This window comes from Chenopodium album, chromosome 2 (genome assembly GCF_948465745.1).
Source record: "Chenopodium album chromosome 2, dcCheAlbu1.1, whole genome shotgun sequence".
Lineage (NCBI taxonomy): Eukaryota > Viridiplantae > Streptophyta > Magnoliopsida > Caryophyllales > Amaranthaceae > Chenopodium > Chenopodium album.
Genome location: NC_137835.1, coordinates 67,660,311 through 67,685,489, shown reverse-complemented (window position 1 = coordinate 67,685,489; position 25,179 = coordinate 67,660,311). Strand labels below are relative to the sequence as shown.

Sequence of the window (25,179 nt, the reverse complement as noted above, 5' to 3'; positions counted from 1 at the left end):
CTCTTTTAGGTTGGATTTGTACCTTCATCCCCGAACCCTTATTTGGTTCTAGACCTTATGGAGTTGACGATCTCTTGGATCGTTAAGGGGTGTAACCTTCACCTCGTGAACGGTTTACAAGTTCCTAAAAAACTTGTTGGCGACTCTTTTGCTCTATCTTCTTCCCTTTTGGACGCCACCGTACTTTAGTGTATGATCACATTGGGGTTCAAGCTAGTGGGATTTTAAAGGCTTGAAATTATTCCCTACAACTACTCACACATAATTAAATCTAAAACTAATCAAAGCAATAAAAATAAGACATGATGAAAGAATTAAAGTAAATAACTGAGATTAAGAGAAGAGAAATCGTTACCAAAGAAATCTAGAATTAAGAGTAGAGTTAAGAACAAAGTATTAGAAAGAGAAACTAATCTAAAAGCTAAGTAGAGAGAGAAAATCTAAGAAAGAGTAAAAGAAGATCCTAAACTCGCTTAACGGAGAAGTATTTATATTAAGTAAGAATCCTAAACTAAAACAAACTTAAACGACGCTAATCGTTTCCTAATAATAACACGCGCCCGATCGGGCGAGGCACCGCCCGATCGGGGGCGCCTTTTTGCTCATCAGGTACGTTTCTCGCGCCCGGCCGGTCGCGAGTTTGGGCGCCGACTTACTTCCCTCGCCCGGCCGGGCGCGCCTTCGGGCGGTAGCTTCTTTGGTCGGGCGGCACTCTTGGGCCACTATTTGGACTTCGATTGGGCTCCAATTCTTCAGGCCAATCTAGATTTCCTCTTCGGATCTTGAATACTTGGTCCAAATGCCCCGGTATCACATATACTGAGCCCTTAATCACCGGTTTGATGGCTCTAACAAGTCATGGGCTATAGAAACCAGTCGTGCTTCTCCAATGCTCGTAGTTGCTCCATAATATCTCGGGAAAATGCTCCAAAAGTGCAAATCCCTACAAAAGTCAACCAAATCTACGAAAACACTAGAAAACACCAATTAGTAATAAAAGTGGATCTAAAGAGCCAAAAACACTACTAATTATGACCAAGGGACGGGGGTAAAATACTATATAAAATAGACATATCAAACTCCCCCAAGCCAAACCTTTGCTTGTCCCTAAACAAAGATCTCATCAATGAATAAATAAATATGCTTCACCCCAAAAATAAAAATCAAGCACTAACAATTCAAGGTAAATCCAATAAACATGCTTCAAAATCAACCAATCAAATCCGTCCAATTACCCTTCCTCTTTAACAATTGTCAAATAGAGCAAACCACAAGAGCATATAGAATTCAAGACTAGTGCTCACACACTCAACTCTCATTTATGTGGCGAGTAAAAGATGTACTCGATCGCTCTCCAACCAACCCCTTTATGTGAACAATGCCCTCCCAACTCACACTCTCGTGTGTATAAAAAAGATGTACGCTCAACCTACTAGTCGACTCGAAATATGTCAAATCATAACTTGCATTGATAAACAACACTTTCACATTCATACAACTCTATGCACAAAGGTCGGAAGGTCTTTAAAGTTTGTAATGTAAGGCTAGGGTAAAGGGTAGGAATCATTTGGGAACAAGTGAGAGAAAAGCTATGCTTAAGAGAGCAAATCCTAGTAAAACTCATGATCAAAATAAATAATGATCAACATCTCCTACATAACCAACTCTAACAAAAATCCACCGAAAATACTCCAATCATAAACAACAATCCCAACACTTACAAAATTTCACTCATAAAAATATAACAATAAAGAACCTTAGTGAATAAACAAACTTTATTTTCCGAACTTGAATTTTTCATTGAAGCTCAATTTTTCTTCCTTTTGATCAACCTCTAATAGAACATTTAAACATTGAACAATTTTTTTCTTTTTGCTTTTTTTTTCTTTTGAAGTTCCCTTATTTTTTTCACTTATTTTTCTTTGAACTTCTCTCTTTTTTCATAACATCATACTTTATTTTTTCTCAAGAAGATTAAACATTCAAACTCATCAAAAATAAACATGATCAAGAACAAAATAACTTCTCAAAACCCACCCGAATTGTGCAAATAATAAGCACACTACAAACTCCCTCAACTCACTTACTATTAGCTCTCCCAAGCCAAGCTTGGGACTAGTAACCAATGGGGAAAATTAGGCTTGTAATGTGGTTAATAAACAACAAAAAGTCAAGGAAACAACATGGGTAGCAAGAAGGGAACAAATGTATCTACAATCATCTGGAGGCTACCTAAAAGAACAAATGTCTTCGTCCTCCTCAATGTGCATAATAATGAGTCATAAAAACATTACTTATAGTTTCAAACCAATACTCAAATTCATTAACATATCAGGAACTATCACACGTTCCTAACCAAATCAACTAGTCAGGCACTATATTCACAAGTAGTTGGACAAAATTGACTCATGTTAAGGTTTCAAGGCAATCAAATATCAAATCATGATCAAATAATCCACAATATTTATCATCAATAACCAAGAATCAAAACAATATTTTCCAATTATGGGGCACAGGGAAGCATGAATGATTTACAATTCATTGGAACGTATTTTTGGATTTTTTTATTTTTCAATTTTATTTGTATTTTTTCATATATAAGAAAGAATTAAAACTAACCTAGAATGCAATAAATCTAAACTAAGAAAACACACCAAAAACAAAAGAAAAGAGAAAAAGAAAGATACCAAATCCAAAATCCTCCCCCAAGCCAGAATCAGACAATGTCCTCATTGGCTCGGGAACTAGCCCAGCATAGCTAGTCCTCATCATCCTTATCCATGGAGCCAAAACCTCCACCTCCACTGCCACCTGCACCACCTGCACCAGGAGAGCTACCACCAAAATAATCAGCATGAAAACTCCCCCCCCCCCCCGTCGGTCCCCCGAAAGGAATGTCCTGGCCGTACCCATGGAAGGCAGAATAGTCAGTACAAATGTCATGGGCAGTGGGATCCCTATCGTATCCCTGGGGTGGAGGCTGAAACCAGTCAGGGTAAATGGCATCGTCGGGAATGTTTCCCCGACGAGCATAATCATCATACATAGGGTAGAGAGCTCTACCCTGGTTCCTCTCAAGGTACCCTAACCTATGGTCAATGGAGCCTACCATCCTCCTAAGGTCAGTGTAGGAATGCTCGATAAGGCCTAAAGCCTGACCTATACTCTGAAGGTCCCAAACTGGGTCAGAGTCAACATGGAAGACAGAATGAGGTATGCGAGGTGGAGAAAACGCTACCTCGCGCTCAGGCTGGGGTGGTGGAACTGGTGGTGCTTGCCCCCTAGCATTGGCAACTAAAAGGTCGTACGTGTAGGATGCTTGCCCGAGGGGAAAGGCGGTCAAATCAGGACTAGGTAGGGAAAAGATGGGCAATGGCTGCTCGGTCCCAGTCCTAATACACCAGTGGGGGGTCTGCTCACTATCCAGTCGTACCCAACCCAACTCCTCAAAATACCTAGCAGTCATATAGGTATCCGGTCCACAGTTAGTCATATGGTGGGGTCCACTCTCAACAAAACCGGCCTTTTTAACTGCTATCCTAGTGATAAGGCCTCCTATACGAATAGAGGTATGAGACTCGGTACTGGCTGTGGCATGTCTACTCAGGTGGTAGATGATATATCTACCTATTTTCAGTTTACCAAACCCATACACATAGTGTCCTATAACAGCTAGTTCGTTGGTTTGGGCGTTATGAGGCTCGTTCCTACCAAGAAAGCACAAACCCGCAAACCTTTGCCAGATTTTTAGGATAGGGTGATGGATAGGTTTTGTACTAGCATGTTGGGGGTCGGGGGTAGGTAAACCAGTTAGAGCATGATAAATATCACCCATTTTGTAATCAGCATGCTATTGGAATGGTAATTCATAATTCAATTCAAATAATTTACAAAATTCAACATATGTGAAACTAATATTCCTATTGTTCAACCTAAAAAATAAATTCAATCCATTTCTACTATTTACAACTTTCAAAGAAGACAAAAATTCACATGTTAATTCACGGTATGTAGGATATTGCATGTCAACGAATTTTCACATTCCTATATCATTCAAAAATTGTTTAACAAAATAAAAAAAAAAACCATAAGATTCTAGAGTAGGGAGGTGTAACCACCGTGAAGGAATTACCTCCTGCCCAGCAAGGTGTTCTAGCCGTTCCTTTTGCTCCTGGCTAGCAATACGGATCGTTGGCCAGTAGGAGAGTTGCAAATCTGGATCGTACTCCTCCCTCGAGCTAGAACTCCTACCAAAAATTGATCGAGCCCTCTTTGAAGCCATAGTATAAAAATGGGTGTAAAATTATTTGAATGAAACTTGAAAATTTTTATATAGGATTGTAGAGGATGAAGAGAGGATTAAGAAAATGTAAAAAAAAATTGGATTTGAGTGAGAAATGAAGAGAAGATCTTAGAGAGAAGGTAGAGGTTTTATGGTTTTAGAGAGAGAAGGTTATGGAGGAAAAGAGAAATGAAGAAAGAAAGAAGAAGGAAGAAGTAAAAGAAAAAGGGGGACGGTGGTGTCGTGCCCGGTCGGGCGGTCTATCGCCCGATTGGGCGATCTGTGTATCTAATTGTGCGCTGCTCTCGCGCCCGGTCGGGCGGGCTATCGCCCGATCGGGCGATCTAAATGTCCGTAAACGTCAATTTTTGCGCCCGGTCGGGCGAAAATTAAGCTTTTTCTAACCTCACTCTCGCGCCCGATCGACGAGCTTTGCCCGGTCGGGCCCGAGGCTACTCGGAAAATTTTTTGTTATCTTCTTTTCTTCAATTTTTGGCTAACTCTTTTCCTTCAAACCTGTACAAAAACTCATAAAACTCATCAAAATTCCCTCCTCTCTCCTCTCATAAGAAAAAGAAGGAAAAACTAGTCTAAAAAGCATTTAAAATACGGGTTGCCTCCCACAGAGCGCAGGTTTATCTAGGTCCCGCATGACCTTCTTACCAAGTACAAGAACTAGGACCTTTGGCCTAACGCTTGGTCGGGTGGTTTCTCACCCGGTCGAGCGGTGTTTAGGCCACGACGCGGTTTCCTGACATACCCTGTGGGACGCTAATTCACTTCATCCGGTGGATCTTCCTTGACTTGGACTGGGGGCTCTTCAATGCTACGCACTAAAGATCCCTCTTCGATCGATGGTTGCTTAAAATTGTCATTGGATTTAGCACTTGCAACTCGATGTGGCGGAACACTTATTGTAGGCTCAATTTCCACAACTTGCTTGTTTAATTCCACCTTCTCATCCTCAAAGCCAAGACCGACAGTGTAGAGGGATCTTTCTATTGCATCAACTTCCTTCTGCCATTTGTCTGTCTCATCTGTAAAGGACGCAACACAAGATACCGCCTCCAAGGGATCTTTTAAATGAGCTTGGGGCTTGTTAGAATAATTTTGAACCACATCAACACTAAAACACTTCTCCTCTGTCATGGGGCTTTTAGGGGTATTATTAAGATTAAAAATAATTTTATCGTCCCCTACTGATAGTGTTAATTTTCCACATCTCACATCTATAATTGTTCCTGCAGTGTTAAGGAATGGTCTACCCAAAATAATTGGGGTTTGCATATCCTCGGCCATATCAAGAACAACAAAATCAACAGGTATATAAAATTTACCTACTCTAACAGGAACATCCTCTAAAACACCTAAGGGGTATTTAAAAGAACGGTCGGCCATTTGTAGAGTAATATTGGTAGCTTTTAATTTACCCATATTTAGTTTGGAACACACAAATAATGGCATAACACTAACGCTTGCGCCCAAATCACACAATGCATTATCAATCATTAGATTGCCAATATGACAAGCGATAGAAAAACTACTCGGATCTTTTAATTTAGGCGGAGATTTATTTTGAAGTACGGCACTACATTCTGCAGTGAAAGCGACTGTCTCTACCTCACTAATAGACCTTTTTCTTGTCAATATTTCCTTCATGAATTTTGCATATGCAGGAATTTGTGTAATTAATTCAGTGAAGGGAACTGTTACCTGCAAATCTTTTACCATCTCCAGAAACTTACCAAACTGCTTATCCAAATTTGTTTTCAGGTGACGATTAGGGAATGGAAGTTTGATAACTTGTTTTGGAGCATTATTGCTTTTATCTAGAGTGGCCACCTTCCCTGGAGTCGTACCCTGCAATGTAAAATCAGATGTGTTAGTATTACTCTTTAGCCCTACAGGGCTATTAGCGACATTGTCACGTTTAACAGAATCAAGATTAGCATTATTTATTAAAACATGTTCATCATCTCTGGGAATAGGGGGCCCTTCATAGTTTGAACCACTCCTTAGAGTAATTGCATAGGCTTGATCCGTAGGCCTGGTCGGCTGTGCTGGCAGGGCTCCCTGTTGACGGGCTTGCAGAGTAGCGGAAATTTGCGCAATTTGATTATCTACAATTTTATTGTGTGCTAGGATCGAATCAATTTGAGCATCTCTACTCTCCATGTGCTTCTGCATATTAGCCAGCATCGCTCTAATTTCTACCAAAGCAGGGTCAGAAGATGAGGAGGGTTGTTATGGTGGGGGCATTCTCTTTGTAGGTTCTTGAACCTTTCCCAAGCCTCATATAAAGTTTCATCGGCTTCTTGGGCAAAGTTCTGAATTGCACTCCGTAGTACAGCTGTTCTCTCTACAGGATAATATTTGTTATAAAAATTCAAAACAAGAGTTTCTCAGTCAGTTATACCAAGTGCAGTTCTATTTAATATATTAAACCATAATTTGGCTTTTCCTATTAAAGAAAAAGGAAAGAGAATCTCCCTGATTTGATGTTGTGTGACCCCAGCTTGCCTGATGGTATTACAATACTGACAGTAATCTGCAATATGAAGATTTGGGTCTTCACCCTTATCTCCACTAAATTGCTTCCTTTCTATCATCGTTATAAATTGGGGTTTAATCTCAAACTGTACCCCATCAAGAGCTGAAGTGGGAGTAAGGTGTGGAAAATCTGTAAGCTTTGGTTGTGAATAATCACTAAGCTTCTTTGGAGCCGTCATCTCTGATTCTGGATCTGAAGAAGCCTCTGAATTGCTAGAATCATTTGGAGGGTCTCGGTGATTATTATTATCACCAGAATCCGCCAGAATTTGCTTGTAAAGATTCTTCTGTCTATGGAAGGATCATTCGATCTCAGGATCGAATGGGATGTAACCTGATCTGGAACACCTGGGCATAAACAAAGAACTAAAAGCAAATATGAAACTTGCCTCAAAGAACTAACATTCTCTGAGACAAAAGAAATAACCTAGACTACAAAAATAATCAGAAATAAAAATAAAATCGTTTCCCCGACAACGGCGCCAAATTTTGACAGGCTAAAGTCGTATCACCTAATAAAAAAATAATTCCTAAATCCTCTAACTAAAGTAGATAGGGAAATAGGGTTGAATCCACAGGAAAACAAGTCTTTTTATTTCTAATTAATTAAAGCAATCTAAATTATTAAGTAACAATTTAATAATATGAATATAAGACTAAACTACAGAGATTAAGAATAAGGAGAAAACAATGAATAAAATGCCTAGGGCATAGGTTCACCAATAAATAGTATTCCAAGGTAAAACATAATAATCAATCATCAATGCATAAATTAATCAGATCATAAAGGGCTTTCGTTACGTATTACAATCACACAATTAATTTACCGGTATTAAATCTCATCACTCGAATCTCGACTTAACCATTTAAAAATTAACCTGCCTATTGAAATTAGACCTAAACATCAATTCTCATCTCTCGAATCTCGAATCAATATTGTCAAACTCATGCATAAAAGATCAGGCCTAATCTAGTCACAGAGCATTAAATCAATCAATAGGAAATTAATCTAGCATTGATAATTAACAACAACAAATTACCCCTTCATATTATTTATGAATCCCCACAAACCCTAGAAATAAAACTACTCACACATAATTAAATCTAAAACTAATCAAAGCAATAAAATAAGACATGATGAAAGAATTAAAGTAAATAACTGAAATTAAGAGAAGAGAAATCGTTACCAAAGAAATCTAGAATTAAGAGTAGAGTTAAGAACAAAGTATTAGAAAGAGAAACTAATCTAAAAGCTAAGTAGAGAGAGAAAATCTAAGAAAGAATTAAGAAAGAGTAAAAGAAGATCCTAAACTCGCTTAACGGAGAAGTATTTATATTAAGCAAGAATCCTTAATTAAAACAAACTTAAACAACGTTAATCGTCTCCTAATAATAACACGCGCCCGATCGGGCGAGGCACCGCCCGATCTGGGGCGTCTTTTTTCTCATCAGGTACGTTTCTCGCGCCGACTTACTTTCCTCGCCCGGCCAGGCGCGCCTTCGGGCGGTAGCTTCTTTGGCCGGGTGGCACTCTTGGGCCACTATTTGGACTTCGATTGGGCTCCAATTCTTCGGGTCAATCTGGATTTCCTCTTCGGGTCTTGAATACTTGGTCCAAATGCCCGGTATCACATATACTGAGCCCTTAATTACCGGTTCGATGGCTTTAACCGGTCCTGGGCTATAGAAACTGGTCGTGCTTCTCCAATGCTCGTAGTTGCTCTATAATATCTCGGGAAAATGCTCCAAAAGTGCAAATCCTTACAAAAGTCAACCAAATCTACGAAAACACTAGAAAACACCAATTAGTAATAAAAGTGGCTCTAAAGAGTCAAAAACACTACTAATTATGACCAAGGGACGGGGGTAAAATACTATATAAAATAGACATATCACTTTTTCCCCACAACAAAATCAATTGGCGCCCCCAAGTGTCTATCCAAAGTAGGGACCTTTCCAATATTAAGGATCTCTTTCAGTTCCTCTACATCTTCTGGCTGAGACCATTTGCTAAACTTGACACAAGATTTATTCAAATTTAGCTGTTGCCCCGATATTTCACCAAATCTCATCAAATATCCACCACATTTTCACATAAGGTTTGAGTTGCTTGGAAGAAAATCATAGCATCGTTCACAAAAAATAAGTCTCTTCGTTACTCGAAGTCCCTAAATCTGATTGACTTTTTCTGCTATTGAGAACATACGAGACAAAATGTCCATGCAGAACAAGAAAAGATAATAGGATAAAGCATTCCCCTGGCGTAAAACGCATTCCGATTTAAAAGCCTCCAAAACCTACCCATTAATTAGTGTCTTGTAGGACACATTTGAGATACATTGGGAAATGCACTATATCCAAATTGTCGGGAAGCCATAAACTTTAAGGACTCGTAGAAGAAAACCCCAATTCACACTATCATAGGCCTTTGACATATCCAATTTTATCATAGCTTTTGTAGAAGTCCCATTACTCGTATAAATCAAGTGCAAAAGCTCATGACTTAGCATCACATTATCCTCCACATACCTCCTCGGCACAAAAGCATGTTGGTATTCTGAAATAAGATTTGGTACAAGGGACTTCATCCTATTTACCAGACATTTAGCTATGCATTTATAGATTGTATTGCATAGGCTAATAAGCCTAATAAATTGCGTTGCCAATTCAAGAATATCCACTTTTAGAATCATTACTAAAAAGCGAAGGATTAAGTTCTTTCAATAAATAGCATGTAGAGAAAAAAGATTGTACCGACTCAACCACTAAGGTGCCCACCTTCTCCCAATGCTGATGGAAAAATTCTGCAATAAAGTCGTCTGGACCTAGAGCCTTAAGATTATAAATAGAGAACATCGCCTTTCTAATCTCTTGATGTGAAAAAGGCCGGATCAAACACTCCGTATTCAAGGCTGCTACTACAGGCATATCTAATTCTCGTAGAACTAAATCAATTCTTTCAATTCCAACATTCATAGGCACTAAAGGCGGATTATACACTTTTAGAGTGTCTCGAATTACAACCTCCAATTTTTTTGACCCTTAACAACCCAAGTATCATCATCACTCCTAAGGGTAACAATCTCTCTCCGCTTTTGGCATTTAACTCTATTTTACAACATTGTTGAAGAAACATCCCCTGGGGGTTACCATGGTATGCACGATGGACATACATAATTATATTTCATAACACTTTTCCTTCAACGTCTATTATTAAAAAATGTGTCTTATTAAAATCTTACTAGGAAAAACCAGTGGGATAGTCGCTCAAGATTTTGCTTCGTGTGGAAGAGAAGCACCTCGTGATAAATTTGTAGACATGATAAATTATCATCATGGCCATGTAAGAGGAAAAAAATAAAATAAAAAATAAAAAATAATAATAAAAAAAGAGCAAACCAGCATATTTAGAGCTCATGATAAATGTATAGTAGGATATGCAAATCTTTTGAAAATTTGCATTCCCATATAATTGGAATTACTAGGAAATGCCAAATTGTGTTTGGATTAACCATAGAAAGTCAAAATTCCAATGAAAAGTTCCACTTACCTAAGTTTACCTATGTTATTAAATTCCTCTATTTTATGGGAAGTGGAACTTTCTAGAAATTTCTGTTTTCCATGAATTTGTCAACCAAACAACACAAAAGAATATTAATTCCTGGAAATTTCAATTTTCCATTATTTTTTTATTTTTTATTTTTTCGTCAACCAAATGATACCTTAAACTGTAGATAAAATTTCTGCATAAAGGAATGTATCAATAAGAATCCTAAGCATTCACTAATGAATGCATATATCGCATGGCATGGGATTTGAGAAGTCCAAAGTAATGGTGTGAAATTTAACAATCTTATTTGGTTAAAGCTTTTGGCCGGTTACCTAAGACCAAAATTAAAAATATAGTCCACATCATTTGATTTTGTGATTAGAAAGTTTTTTATTTCCTAGGACAATATTAACTTCACCTTAAAACAGGTTGACGAATAACTATAAATAGAAGCTATAAATAAATTAATTTACAAGTGACTTGCACACGAATATCCAACATTTGAACACCAGATTGACTTGAATGAGACTCAATCTTTACTCTTGTTTGATTGTATTGCATCTATTATTATTTTTTTTTTGGTGTTTAGAGAGCCACAAGGGCGGGGGTGAGAATCGATCCCAAGATCTCTTGGAATCGGGAGGGAAGCTCTAATTCTATTAAGGAAAAATTGAGAAACCAGCATGTTGTGCCTGAGTTTTGAGTTTTGACTAACAAAGCCTATAAAAGAATAAAGTTCATTGGCAAAAGAAAAAAACAAAACTTATCAATGTCATGTTGTGCTTCAGTGCATGCATCATTACATTTGTGATAGAGTGAAGTCTAGATGGTTCATCTCCAATCTTAAGTTCATGGATAATTTCATAATTTCTATATTTGTACACAACAATTGTTCAGCCTGATTATCTTTAATACTTCGTATACATTGTTCTTTTTCTAGTTTTAAGTCTAATTCTAATGTTATAAATATATAAACTTTACATCAAGCCCAGGAGCAACAATATGACCAAGGCACGAATGGCATGTTGAGTATGTTCCAAAACCTCAATTGCTTTGGCTGTGTATTATAACATAGAAAAGTTCATAGTTCATACTTATATTGCTTTATCCCAAAAGCCATCACTCTTTGGAGAAATGGAGGGGTGGAATCACATCCCTCTCCCTTTGCGATTCATTTCCAGGGATAGCATTCCAAATTATCAACATAGCAATGCTCCATATTGGAACAAACCAAGAAACCGGGAACAGTGAAAATGACCCAGCCAAAAGAAACTAATACGCTGCAGTAATCCTGTCAAAAATGGATCAATTTCACCTTGATCTAAATTCCTGTACAAATTTAAGGCACTAATAAATAGATAAGAATCTAGCTGCTCCATTCCTCTGCTCAGGCCATCAGCCATCATGTTTGCATTGTGCAGTATATGTGCCCCTCAGAACTCAGAAGCCACCATGGCAATGGTCGAATCTTTGTAACTAGTAATTGGAGGCTCATCAAAAAGCAATCTTGTTATTAGATAATATTGTGACGAGTTCACGAGCTCACCACTTCTTCCAAATTGGATAGAATTTTGTCCATCTTATGATAGTAAGGCCAACTTTTCTGGCTCTTCTCGTCATTTTTGCTTTCCTGAAACAGAAAAATCAGTGACCAAAATCAAACTGATAACTTCGTCCTGATGCTGAAGAAGTAGCATGTGTATATATATATGTAGGGAGATGTTTCAGAAAAGAAAGGGTCCTTAAACTCTAGTTTTTACAACACACACACAGGAAGGAAAGCCTCCCTCCTCCTACCCAACCAAAAAAGGGGAAAAAAAAGTCTACTAAGATCCAAAATTCTAAAGTAGACATGACGATGTGTCACACCAGGCGATTTTGCCAAACTCTGTCTCTGACTGGCACAGCATGAGATTCATGAGCTGTGCCTTGCTGAGCTGGCCATTTCATGGGTCAAACCAACGACATGGAACAACCCATATGCTGGTTCATAGGAAAGCATCCTTGTTTCAAGATGTCTGCTTATTATATAAGGTTGTGTTCTCCGCGCCTATATTCCACTTATTTTAGCTTATATATCCAAATTCCAAAGCTTTATTTGTCAGGTCAATATCATATTTTTCTGAACTTAACTTAAAAATTAGTAACCTCAACTTATAACAAAATGTACTCCCTCTATCCCTAAAATAAGTCCCCATTTTATTTGGGCTTATAGATTATGAAAATGTCTTATGAGGGCCATTGTTCAGTGAAGATTTTATAGATTTTCGCAGAAATGTATTTGTTTTCTTCTTTTTTTCTTATACATGTGAGAGAAATGGGATTAAAAGGAAAAAAAAAAAAAAAAGCATAAGAGATAGGCTTATACTATTATTTTATTTAGAGGACCCCATTCAAAAAAAAAAAAGGGCTATTCTATTTGGGGAAAAGGAGTATTTGGGTAGCTACTATATTTTCTATATATATCTGGACTTCTTATTTCCTAAATACAATAACTACATTTCCAAATTTAACTTATCTGGGCTTATAAAAGGTATAGATAAGATGGGAAGACAAGGCCTAAGTAATAAGTAAAGTTATACCCCGCAACACATAAGAGAAGACTTTTAACAGAATGATTATCCCAAGCAGTGAATCAATTAGGCTTTCCTTCGGTGCTCTTAATCAATGAGGCGCTAGGTGCGGGGTAAAGCAGCTTATTTTTTTACCCTAAGCAAGGTGCACCAGAGGCCCATAGGTTTCTTTTTTACAACAATTTTTTTAAATATTTGCTCAATGATCCGTACCAAGGCACACCTTAAGCACAACAGGACCCCTATCACTTTTGTGTGCCATGAATTATTTTATACATTGATGATTGATCCCATCCATACGAACTATGGTTTATGTTTATAAGCACTCAAATAATTATAAAATAGTTTTATTTAAAAAAAACCTTGTAAAGTACTTAAAGTAGCCAATTTGACTATATCTAATCATCTGAATGGCAAAGTTTACGATAACTCATGGTGAGACTAGGTCGGTCATAGGGTCCATTTTTAAATTTTCTGGGATAACTTTTAGTGTCTCACAATACATTAGTGTAACAGTTTTACCCAAGACATACTTTTCTTCAATGTCTGTGCCAAAGTGAAAAGATAAGAGGGTGTAACTATACTGAAAGGAGATCCAAGAACAAACCTCGTATTTTTGGACCAGAGAAGTCCACAAGGATTTGCATTGTCCAGGTGTTCTATTGTAGCCATCAGCTAAAAGGCTTGAAGATATCTCTTCCCAAAGTGCCATACGTCCTTTTACAACCTGGAACCTGTCATGTAACTCTCCACGCAACATTATCAACTTTTTTACCTCTTCAGGCTTCCATTTATTGCGTGTTGTTGACTTTGAGCGCTTTGACGAACGAGTTGATGTCTCATCAGATTCCCCTTCACTAACTTCCACACCTTCACTTCTGTCTGTAGATTTCTCCAGTAATCTAGAAGCTTCACCACTTTTTTCTAGCAAACCATCAGAATCCTCAGATTCTGCAGTAGAGTCTGCTTCTATATCAGAAGTAGAAGCAGCAGCATCAACCTTTTTAAGGAGTCTATCAAATTCACTATCATCTGCATCCAACAAAATTAAGAACAAGAAAATTATTAGAGAATTTGACTAAAGGCCTTAATCCATGTCATCTCAGTTCTAAAATTTTGAAGGTTGAATGGTGCAAACAGCTTATTACTTGCATAACATCCCTCTGCTTCAAATTAAAAGACAACATTAACTAGCCAACTTTGACCATTATGTAGGGTAATACTAAGTAGTACTTTTGATCACGAATGAGTATATTTTTCAGTCCAATTCATGCAAGTATTGACTCAACATACAGGCATAGACAAGTTCAAAATGAAGGTGTAAAATTTGCTACACTAGCAAAAGTGATTTTTTTTTTTATTATAATTCAGAAGCATGTCATATTAACTTTGAAAGGGACGAGAAAAAGCCCAATAAAAAGAGCTATTTTGATGCAGAAAACCAGCTTGATAAGTTCCTGTTATACTTCCTCCGTTTTTTTATTATTGCACCATAGGGGTTGGGAGTAAATATTTTGGTAGTGGAAAAAAGTAAGAGAGAGAAAAGGTAAAAATACAAAATTGCCCATGTAACATATTGATAAACTAAAAAGTAAGTGTGAAAAAGCAAGGGTATGTTGAGTATTTGTAGTGTGAACACAAATAATTTTTTTCCTAAAGAGGAAATGATGCAATATTTGTGAAATTTCCTAAAAAGGCAAGTGGTGCAATAATAAAAGAACGGAGGAAGTATACAACATCCAGATTATAATTCAGGACTTCAGGCGTGCACATAAAGAGTGATACAAAAGGGAAGAGGACAACCTTCAGACTCCAGCTGTGAGGAGCTACTGCTAGCTACAGAAACATAACCACCGTCTTCCTCATCTTGTACTCTTCCAGAATTTTTCTTTTGCTGCTGTCCGTCAAATGCCTTGCGTAACCCTGAGAGATTCAAGCCAGGATGTGACTTTCCAGATAGCCGTCCATTGACTTCTTCAGAAAGAACTGCTACTGGATTTTCAGTGGCGACCGCAATTACTTCAGGCCTTTTCCCACTGTACTTCCTCACCACTTTTCTTAATACCTCAGAAACTGTCCGCTCTATATGTGAAAGAGGACAATTTACAGGACAGCTAGACAGCGCAGCATGTGCAGCTTTGTACAGTGCATCTAAAAGCTTTCCTTTATCTAGCCATAAACACCGTGTGGTTATTCTTATTTTCCCTTTCAAGCACTTCTCTGTAAATCCCTCTCCAGCCTGAGGGCGTAAAATCTCCATGCTTCACCACAAGATAAATAATATAGTTAGGCAGTGCTAATGCATTAACTTATAGAATCATAATATAGTAATCAATTTTATTTAAACTCCATCCTACCTGATCACTAATATACCATCTGTAGCAATTTTCATTCTTTCATCAATACAAAGTTCAGCAGATGTGCCAAAAGCTTTGTCACCATCATTATACATCAACTGTGATTACGAAACACCCATAAGTTACAGCAACAAAAAGTAGCACAAAGGCAAGTTGGTTCCCAGGAGAACCAAATCAACATACTCCCTCACCAACATATGACAGCTGGCACAAGAAATCCATCCTTAATTATAAATTGGACACTTCACGAGTCAACACATGAGGTAGATGGTTGGTGTCCTTGGTGAGGGAAAACAACATATTAATCCATTAAATGGATCTCAGGCAACAAATCTATTACCTGTAAATTTTCTTTGCCCAGAGAAACAAACCCATTCGATAACACTCTTCGATTCCTTAGGTGAGACACTCCAAGCATCTCTCCATTCTTTATCACCTGTAAAAAGTATATAGAGTATAATCTATAATCTAGACAATTGATGAATTGACAGTCTGACGCAAACTATTAAAGCTCAGTATTATAGTAATAATTATGTCAAAGTAAGATACAAAACTTACAGTAGTGTGATTAACACCAGTTGATTTTCCAAGCAGTTCATGCTCTTTCAGGAACAACAGCTCACCATGAATGGGAAGAAAATGCTGTGGCTTGACAATCTTGAGTGCTTCCGCCTTAAAAAGCAATATTTAACTTTTTAAAACACAGTGCACTCCGAATCGGAATATGACATACATAAGAAACTAGTATCTAATTGCAAAATTGCTTTTAAATTTTTAATTAGATCACACAATGCATTGCAGTAATGTTATTATGATTTGACAACCAATTAATAGGCCACTTAAAAACAATCTATAAATTGTCAAATTCAATTATCCTTACAACAGTACCCCAAAATTTGGAAGTTTCAATAGTTCATGCAAGACTATGAAAATTTTCTATACATGGAGTAGAAGAGAGAAACTACATCAATAATAATGCCCTTCATGTTTCCCATTTGTTAATCATCAAATCTCAAGTTTTTTGTAGATGTGTAAAAATTCTGATGGAAGTTTAAAACCATATAGGGAGATCTAACAACATTACAATGGATTCCAAATAATAAAACTTACCAATTCTTCCCGATATGCATGACCAGAAGTGTGCAGCATTTCATTTTTACCCATGACTAATGTTGATCCAAGTTCTGATATACGATTGAACATTTTCATCACCCTACTTTCATTTCCTGGTATAACCTGTAATTCATAGGAATAGAATAAGCACACAAACACATACTAGTAATACCTAACTTGTTTCAAATAAAATGATTACCCCATCTCAGGTTAGTTTTGACACTGATGCACATAATTTTAGGTGATAAGTTGTTTAATAAACAAATGTCAAATTAATGGAAAAGTAGATGCAAAAGAAGATAATGGGGTATTATTTTATTATAAAGTGGAAGTAATATTGATAGATGAAAGTGGGATGATTTTTGTTGAACGTGAGAGAGTGGAACCCTAACCTTTTGGCACTGGAAAGAAAGATTTATCAAAATAATAATAGGACACTAGGACCTATCCTTAATGTTAGTGCTAAAACTAATTTGGAACAGAAGATAAAGGAAAGGGCAGAAACAAATCTTAGATAGAGTACAGTTTAAAAAACTCAAATAAAACAATAATGAAGATGAATACTGATTAAAATAAAAAACCCATTACAAGATTGTCCTGAAGTATAATGTATAATGTCACCCCCACCAAATGTTTTCCAATATTTACCTTCGCAGAGTATAATATAACATCTTCTTTACTCAACTTTAGGGAATGACTACTCCCAAATGATGCGAGATTTAGAGCAGCACGTGGCTCTGCCTGACACAGCAATATACTTTGTCATAACCCAAAAAGAAGCCAAAAGAAAGAACGATGAACTACAATGTAGCCAAAGTGACAACATTCAACAATGACAGAAGCTGGAAATCATTTTATTACTCACTTGAGAGCCAGTTGTAACAATCAACAAATCTTTTGGGGCATAAGCATCAATATCTTCCACCTTAACCTGAGAAGAATTAGAGCACAAGGCATAAAGTGCATGTAGACATTATCTCTTAGAAGAATAGTGATAGAAGGTGAGTCTGGCTAAAGTTATCTACCAGATATAATAGATGACCACTGAGGAAAAATTCCAGACCTACCAGTGACGCAGCCAGAAAATGTACACAAGGGGGCCACATTAACATATTTCATGTATCATACAAAGTATCTAAAAGTTGAAACCATTTTAAAAATAAAAAAAAAATTAAAAAATAAAAAATAAAAAAAAAAGAAAGCTATAATACAAAATTAAGGTAATAAATCTTTTAAAAAAAATGAATATACAAAGAATAAGAACTTGAAGATGCACAATGGAAAACTTTATGGTCCGGGTTAAAGGCAGAAAAAAGAAAGAGAGCATAAAATGTTCATTACAAACATCAAGCACAGCTCATCAAATGGGTTCAAGACTTATATTCCCAAAATGAATCAACTTTCCCAAGATTTCCAACTGCAAAATGTCTCAACAACTAATAGATATCAATTACATACTACTAAAAGCGAATTTAAACGAACACTTGGCAACATATTATTAAAAAAATTCCCGCCAAAATTACTTTCTAAAAAAATCGTTATTATATAAAAATAAAGATTGCATTTAGATTAGGAAAAATTAAAAAGAATAATCCCACCTTTCGCCCATCTGCTCAAAATAATCCCACCTTCTCGAATTCCAGAAATAATCCCACCTTGTAACCCCATCTTCCCAAAATAAACCAATTAAAAGGTGACATGTGTCAGATTACCTTTTAAAACAAGTTACCAATGCAAACAACCGGTCATTAAATAAAAAAGGTTCATTTTGAGAAGATGGGGTTACAAGGTGGGATTATTTCTGGAATTCAAAAAGGTGGGATTATTTCTGGAATTCGAAAAGGTGGGATTATTTTGAGCAGATGAGCGAAAGATGGGATTATTCTTTTCAATTTTTCCTTTAGATTATGACTTTTTTTTATATAAATTCTAAAATAAACTTCCTAAAATATCAACTTGCACATTATAACTATAAATATTTTCTCTCACATGTTTTAATTGTTTTATTATATTTCATGCACTTTAATACCTGATGAATCGATTCATTAATTTTTATATAATTATATTATTATCATAATTATTCAACAACCGTGCATTTGCACGGGGTTTAACCTAGTTGTAATATATAAGGGTGGCCATGGCTATCCCCCATCCATCTCTAGTTCTGCCAATGAACCCTGAATTCAATGGAATGATTGATCCACTATAAATTATGCATAGATCAGCAGCATAATACCACACTTTCTGCGTGTCTGTGTGTGGTGTAACTGGTGTTAGATTTGGTTGGGTATGAGCATTGAAAAGCACTGAACTTCTCAGTTATTATAATATCTAGTAAACACCATTTTTAAGAATTGCACAAAAAAATTAAAATAAAATAAAATCTCCAATAAGTTTACCAGAGTAGATGGATCAATAGGTGCCTTCCCATCCTTCCAAGCAGCATCCAAATATGTTCTCAAGGACATTCCAACAAAGACCTATTAGGACAAAACACATTAAAATATGTTAAGCCTGCTTATTTCAATAAAAAAAAAAAACTACCAAAGTACCAAGTGTATCCTAAGAACTTTAAAAGATGCATACCAGCTTTCGACCCGTGGCATCTGCTGCTGCTTTTACACTTCCGAGGCGATGTATATTAGATGCAAACTGAGTAGTAATCACTCTTCCTTTGGCTGATGAGATATGCCTTAGCAGTGCATCTGCCACAACACTTTCACTAATAGTCCTCCCAGGTGACATGATGTTTGTTGAATCACTCATCATCTGCAATTAAAAAGTAGTCGGTTGATACTTCCAGTTTGAATAAAATACTGACTATTAATGCAACAACATTATCATTATTTCTGTCTATTGAAATAAAAATAATAATAAAGAGAAGCAGCCATTACTCATCACACATAAACTACACAAATAAGAAAAAGGGTCAGGGTCCCCTGTGCAACACATTTGAAGTAACTGCCATCATATTTAATCTAGAAGCTGCACTAGATGTGGTGACTCACTCTCTAAAATTAAACATTATCTAGCCAACTTAAGCATACAAGTAGAGTAACCAACAAGCAATAAATTAGATGGTCATCTACAGGTTTCTCGTCAATCTACACAGTAAGCTGACTAGCAGAGTAACTTAAGCACACTTACTAATGTAACTCCTTCCTTTGCAAGCTCTTCCAATGCCAGGCGATCAAACACTTTTCCATCTACCGGTTTCTCATCAATCTACACAGCAGACAGTTCAGATAATGCTTAGTGTACACATCCGTGCCCTTTTGAAGAACTTAATATAGTAGACATCAGTAGAATATAATACCTTCCAATCACCAGTGTGGAAAATTGTACCATCGCTACAGCGCATAACTAATCCACAGCAATCAGGTATTGAATGGGTAACCCTGATGGGTTCTATTTCAAATGGCCCCGCAGTGAACCTTCTCCTAGTTTTAAACATCTTTAATCTCGATGGGACGAAGATTCCAAACTCTTTCAGACGCTTCTTTATAAGCTGCTCAAGAATAGAAATGGCAGTAAATATTCGAGATATTTAAATTTTATCATAGAGCAGCACAAATCACAATATCTATAAGTAAAGCTCTCCTCACAGAAAATATTCATCAAAGACAGGGTAAATCTGAAACAATTTGACATGTTTCTTGGAAAAAGGGGGGAGGGGGTGCTTCTTGGAAAAAGCAAAAGTTTGTAACAAATACCTCCATGGTAAAAGAGGATGCAAATATTGGTGTGCTTGGATCCAAGGCAGGGATAACCTGTGATTAAAAAAAAAAAAAAAAAAAAAAAAAAAATCTGGTCAGTAAATTGTCAATTAATATTGTCCTGAAAATGTGAAGGTTGACCTTTTTTTTAACTAAATTTCACCATTGGTTCACATTAATTGTACTTCGTTCTCTTTAGGTAAGTCTCAAATAGGTAAATTTGATCATTAACTTTCCCAATGTATTATATGCATTTCTCTACTTAGGCTATATACTCTGCAAATTGCTTTTGGAACTACTACGTAAAGAGCTACTATGTATTCTTGTAACCACATATTTTAATTATGTGATAGTAAAAGCTATGACAGTTTTGTTTGAAATATATAGCATTTTGTCGTATCTATGATAATCCAGCATAATACTTTTATTTCTTATACTAGTGTCAAACATGATCAAAGTTAAATTAAACCAGATACATTCATAATGAAACACCTTATTTTCGGAAAAGAGAACAAAGCATTGTACTTTTCTCATCCCCCCCTCCCCTCCTAATGAATCAAACCAGATCAAACCAATTTAGACCAGAATACCTTATTTTATGAGAAGAAAACGAAGCCTTGCACTACTTTCATCTGCCCGCCCCGCCCCACCCCACCCTTCCCCCCCCTCCCCCCCACCAAACTTCCCTGTCCCCCTCTCTAATATAACAGTGAAAAATTGTTCATATACAAATGGTTGGAGCCTTCATATTAATAGTTAACAGAGCTGTTCAAATCCGAAAAATCCTCACAAGTACTTTGCCATGGGAAGGGAGAACGGGGAAAGAGCCTCTTTAGGGACATTGAGGTAAGTTGAAATTGTTAATCTTTTGGGTGCAAAATTGTGAAATGAAAAAGGCATTTATAATAGATTATAGCATCAAAAATACTTCAAAATAATTTTTTTCATAGTCTTACCAATATACATAACTTAAAATTACAATCAAAGAGTTAACCAGAAAGATTCAAACTTGCAAATTCTTGTGCAACTAGCCTTTCACAAGTAATCGAATAAATGAAACAATAAAGCATTAACATAAGCAGGAGGCAGTGCAATTGCAACTCTTTCGGTCAAGACTAGATGATCTTAGCTTCCAAAAAGTCAATTATTACTGTGACAACGAGGTCTATTAAAAACCAACTTCAAGTAACAGAAAGAAACTTTACCCAAGGCAACGCACCAATGTGATCTTCATGCCCATGTGTAATAATAACAGCTTCAATTTTGTGGCTCCATCTTTTTATAAAAGTGGTATCAGGTATAATTTTTTGAACACCAAACTCATCAAAGCTGCATTAAGAAAATTAGATCAAGGAGACTAGATTAGCAATTCAACTAATACCCTTGTTACAAGTGTAGAAGGTGGTGGACTGTAACAGTGGTGCATAAACACTTACTCTGGAAACATAATTCCTGCATCAATTAGAATATAACGATCGTAATTGCCGACAAGCATGCAATTCATCCCAATTTCACCCAAACCACCAATTGGTAGAACACGTAGAGGTGGGCCAGTGGGACCTTCAAAGAACTGCTCCATTTTTCGCTTTACAGAATCTTCCATACTTTTCCTAGCACCTTCAAGCCTTACATGTCTTTTACGTGGTACTTTTGTCGCATCTGTGCCTGAAATTAGACCAGCAAATATAAGAATTACACTAACAGGAATGATATTGGCACATGACCAATGGTCTAAATTTAGACTTAACTTTTCAAGAACCACACAGGTACAGTAAAACTTTGTAGATGTCATTTCCAAACAATGATTTAACATTAATACAGTAAAGCACAAATATACAGATACTATGCTTCTAGATACAATAGAGCAACATGACAATAATGAAGAACTAATCCTCTTATATTATAACTTCATTAATTGGGTTCTTTGTGAGCAGTAAGAAAACTCTGGCTCTTTTGTACATAGCTCTATCAATCAGACACTCAAAATGAAAACCTGCATCCAGGAAGTGAGACTGCAAAATTTTCAAAGTTTTTCTGTCAACTTGTTCTTTCTATAAAAAAAAAAAAAAAACAATTAGTCTTTAAAAAGGAAAAGCAATAAATCTCGAGGGAATACTCGTGATAGTCTATAAATCATTTCATGAATCCTGAGAGAAGATAAGTGAAATCCGTCTTTCATTATCTCTAGTCTATAAATTCGAAATCAAACTTCCAAACACATAAAACTTAGTAACATGCACAAATCTTGCATCAATAATTTGGTCCAGAAAAAACTTGTTCAAGGAAACAACTGTCATTAATCACCCCTTATAACAAAGTATATCCTACATCCTCCCTCTACCATATCCTCTAGAGAAAATTACACCTTACTTACAAGTTACAACGCATTAAGACAATATTAAATAGATGTTAATGTCTATGATAATACAAATTCATCCCAAAACTTATGGTTTTTTTTAACAAATTTACATCACCACTCTAAGGTGGGAATCGAACAATAATGAAAATTTGTGAAGAAAACGACTGTATAATCAAGAACATTACCATTACCGTCATTACCAAACAGGCCCGCAAAGTCATTAGTAACCTAAACACGACCGAGTGAGAAAATTCGAACACAAAATGACGGTAATGGTAATGACTTTGCGGACCTGTTTGGTAGCTAGTTTAGTGTGTAATGGTAATCAAAGGCGCTGCCATTACCGTCATTACCTAACTTAGTAGCTTATCTAGTGGGTAAAGGATTAGACAAATAAATTCAAAATCCTTTACAAGCTACTAAACAAGTTCCTCCAAATGCAACACAAACTACCACTAAACAAGAAACCAAATTCAACCCACTTACACTAATTCCTATACAAAAAATCCCAAATTAATTTTGAAGCAAATTAAACAATAATAATTAAAAATAATAATGAATTTAAGAAAACGTACTTAAGTTGGCACGAGTAGAACCAAGAGAACAGGAAATGTAACGGCTTTTGAAATGGTTAGGACGATAAGAGAAGGAACAAGGACAAATTGAAACGGCAGTAAAAGCCGCCATTGTTAAACCTTGCCCTTCTACAGTAAGAAGCAGGGCTAAGAGGAGAGAGAAGAGAAGTGGTTGAAGAATGAAGGAAGGAAGGAGGCGTTTGAGAAAGAATGGATAGATAATTATACGAGTAGAAAGAAAGAGAGAAAAGGAGGGTGAAAATTGAAAATATCTCTCTTATCGTTTAAGCTCTTGTTTCATTTCAAGTTTTACATTGTTCTAGACAGTGATGGCGGACTTGCCTCCTCACATGCTTTACTTGGATTTTCTCTCTCCTGTCACGTGATCATCTCTTTTTTTTATTTTTATTTTTTTTTTTTTGGAAATTCTCGTTAGTACACCCGTGATTTTGACTTTTTCCATTGATACACTCTTAAATTTTTGTCTTCCCATCGGTACACCCATGGTTTGGTCTTTTTTCCAACTGTGACTAACACCGTTAAAAAATATTTCATTAAGTTAAAGACCCTGTTTGGTAGTTAGCTTATTGGGGGTATATTAGCTTATTTGACTAACTTTAGCTGATTGACTAGTCAAACAAGCTAATACAAGTGTTTGGTAGTAAGCTTATTGAAAGAGCTTATTCCACTAAATAAGCTATTTTTGAAAAAGCTCATTTTAGGAGCTTTTTCAATTATCTTATTCATTAATTATTGTGAAATGACACTTATAACCTCATTTAATTTAAAATCCTATCTAAACTACCTACCCTACAATTAGCTTATTGGTCATTTCACATACTCAATCACATTTAAGCTATCAGCTATTTACCAAACACTTTTACATAATCAGTTAATACAATAAGTTAGTCAAATCAGTTAATTAAATCAGCTAGTCAAAATCAGCTAACTCAATCAGCTTCAGCTTCAGCTTTCAGCTTTCTCCCAAACAGGGCCAAAATAATTAAGGAAAAGAATATAATACCCCTTTTAAACATCTAATGTCTCGATTTGCTTGTCGAAAATTGTTCGGTTAAAGTTTTGGGAGTCATGTTAATCTTTAAGGATCCAAATTAACCTCAAAATTAGAAAAAAAAAATATAAAAAAAAATAACGCAAATATCTCATGTGCGTGTCAAAAAAATCTCGGTTTGCGTGCCATTACTTTTTTGTGATAATAATTGTTCGTTTAAGGTTTTAGGGGTCATTTTGACTCTTTAAGGATCTAAATCGAACTCGAAATTGTCAAGAAAAATTAACGAAAATATCTCATTTTATACGTCATGATACGCAAAACGAGACATTTTGTTATTTTTTGACAATTTCGAGTTCGATTTAGAACCATAAATTGTCAAAATGATCCCTAAAACCTTAACCGAACAATTACTATCACAAAAAAGTAACGACACACAAACCGAGACATTTTTGGACACGCACATAAGACATTTGCGTTATTTTTTTTTTTTGCTAATTTCGAGGTTTGGATCCTTAAGGACTAGCATGACTTCCAAAACTTTAACCGAACAATTTTTGACATGCAAATCGAAACATTAGATGTTTAAAAGGGGTATTATAGTCTTTTACTTAATTATTTTTAACTTAGTGAAATAGTTTTTAACGGTATTAGTCACGGTTGGGAAAAAGACCAAATTACGGGTGTACCGTTGAAAAGGCAAAAATTTAAGAGTGTATCAATAGGAAAAGTCAAAACCAAGGGTGTACCAATGGGAATTTCCCTTTTTTTTTTTTTTAAGGAATCTCATTTTTTTTACTTGTAACATGATACATTGATATTAGCCTTGAACAAAATATCTTCGTCAATAAAAACCTTGAACAAAATATCTTATCGAACTTGATTACGTTATAGACATTTATAAAAAAAAAAAAAAAAAAAAAAAAAAAAGTGTAATAGGTCGGTTTGATAAATCAATTTAGTTAAATTGTTCGCTCATATTATGCATGGTCGTAGAGGAGCAAGTGCAACAAGTCATCTTGCATAAGGCCCCAATTTCAAGAGGGTCTATTTTCATTTTTTTTTTTTTTTTTTTTTTTAAGTTGTAAAATT

The 25,179-nt window shown here is 36.0% G+C and overlaps 1 protein-coding gene across 2 annotated transcripts; it reads right to left on the bottom strand.

Moving 5' to 3' along the window:
• Nucleotides 1-11,212: 11,212 nt before the first annotated feature.
• On the bottom strand, nucleotides 11,213-23,342 carry LOC145599934 (ribonuclease J-like). 2 transcript variants are annotated; one of them, XM_081655912.1, is made up of 17 exons: nucleotides 23,076-23,342; nucleotides 21,578-21,806; nucleotides 21,347-21,470; nucleotides 20,139-20,195; nucleotides 19,742-19,933; nucleotides 19,573-19,650; nucleotides 19,012-19,194; nucleotides 18,825-18,905; nucleotides 17,291-17,356; nucleotides 17,074-17,166; nucleotides 16,423-16,548; nucleotides 15,871-15,984; nucleotides 15,653-15,748; nucleotides 15,313-15,410; nucleotides 14,759-15,216; nucleotides 13,563-13,987; nucleotides 11,213-12,012 (listed from the first exon to the last, which is right to left on the bottom strand). In XM_081655912.1, the coding sequence occupies exons 1-17, from the start codon at nucleotides 23,185-23,187 to the stop codon at nucleotides 11,917-11,919; spliced, it is 2,628 nt and encodes an 875-aa protein (XP_081512038.1). In that variant the 5' UTR covers nucleotides 23,188-23,342; the 3' UTR covers nucleotides 11,213-11,916. The 2 variants fall into 2 exon arrangements, with proteins under 2 accessions (XP_081512038.1, XP_081512040.1); XM_081655914.1 differs by lacking the exon at nucleotides 23,076-23,342 and having other exon boundaries at nucleotides 21,361-21,470; nucleotides 21,578-21,717.
• Between the last annotated feature and the right edge of the window lie 1,837 nt (nucleotides 23,343-25,179).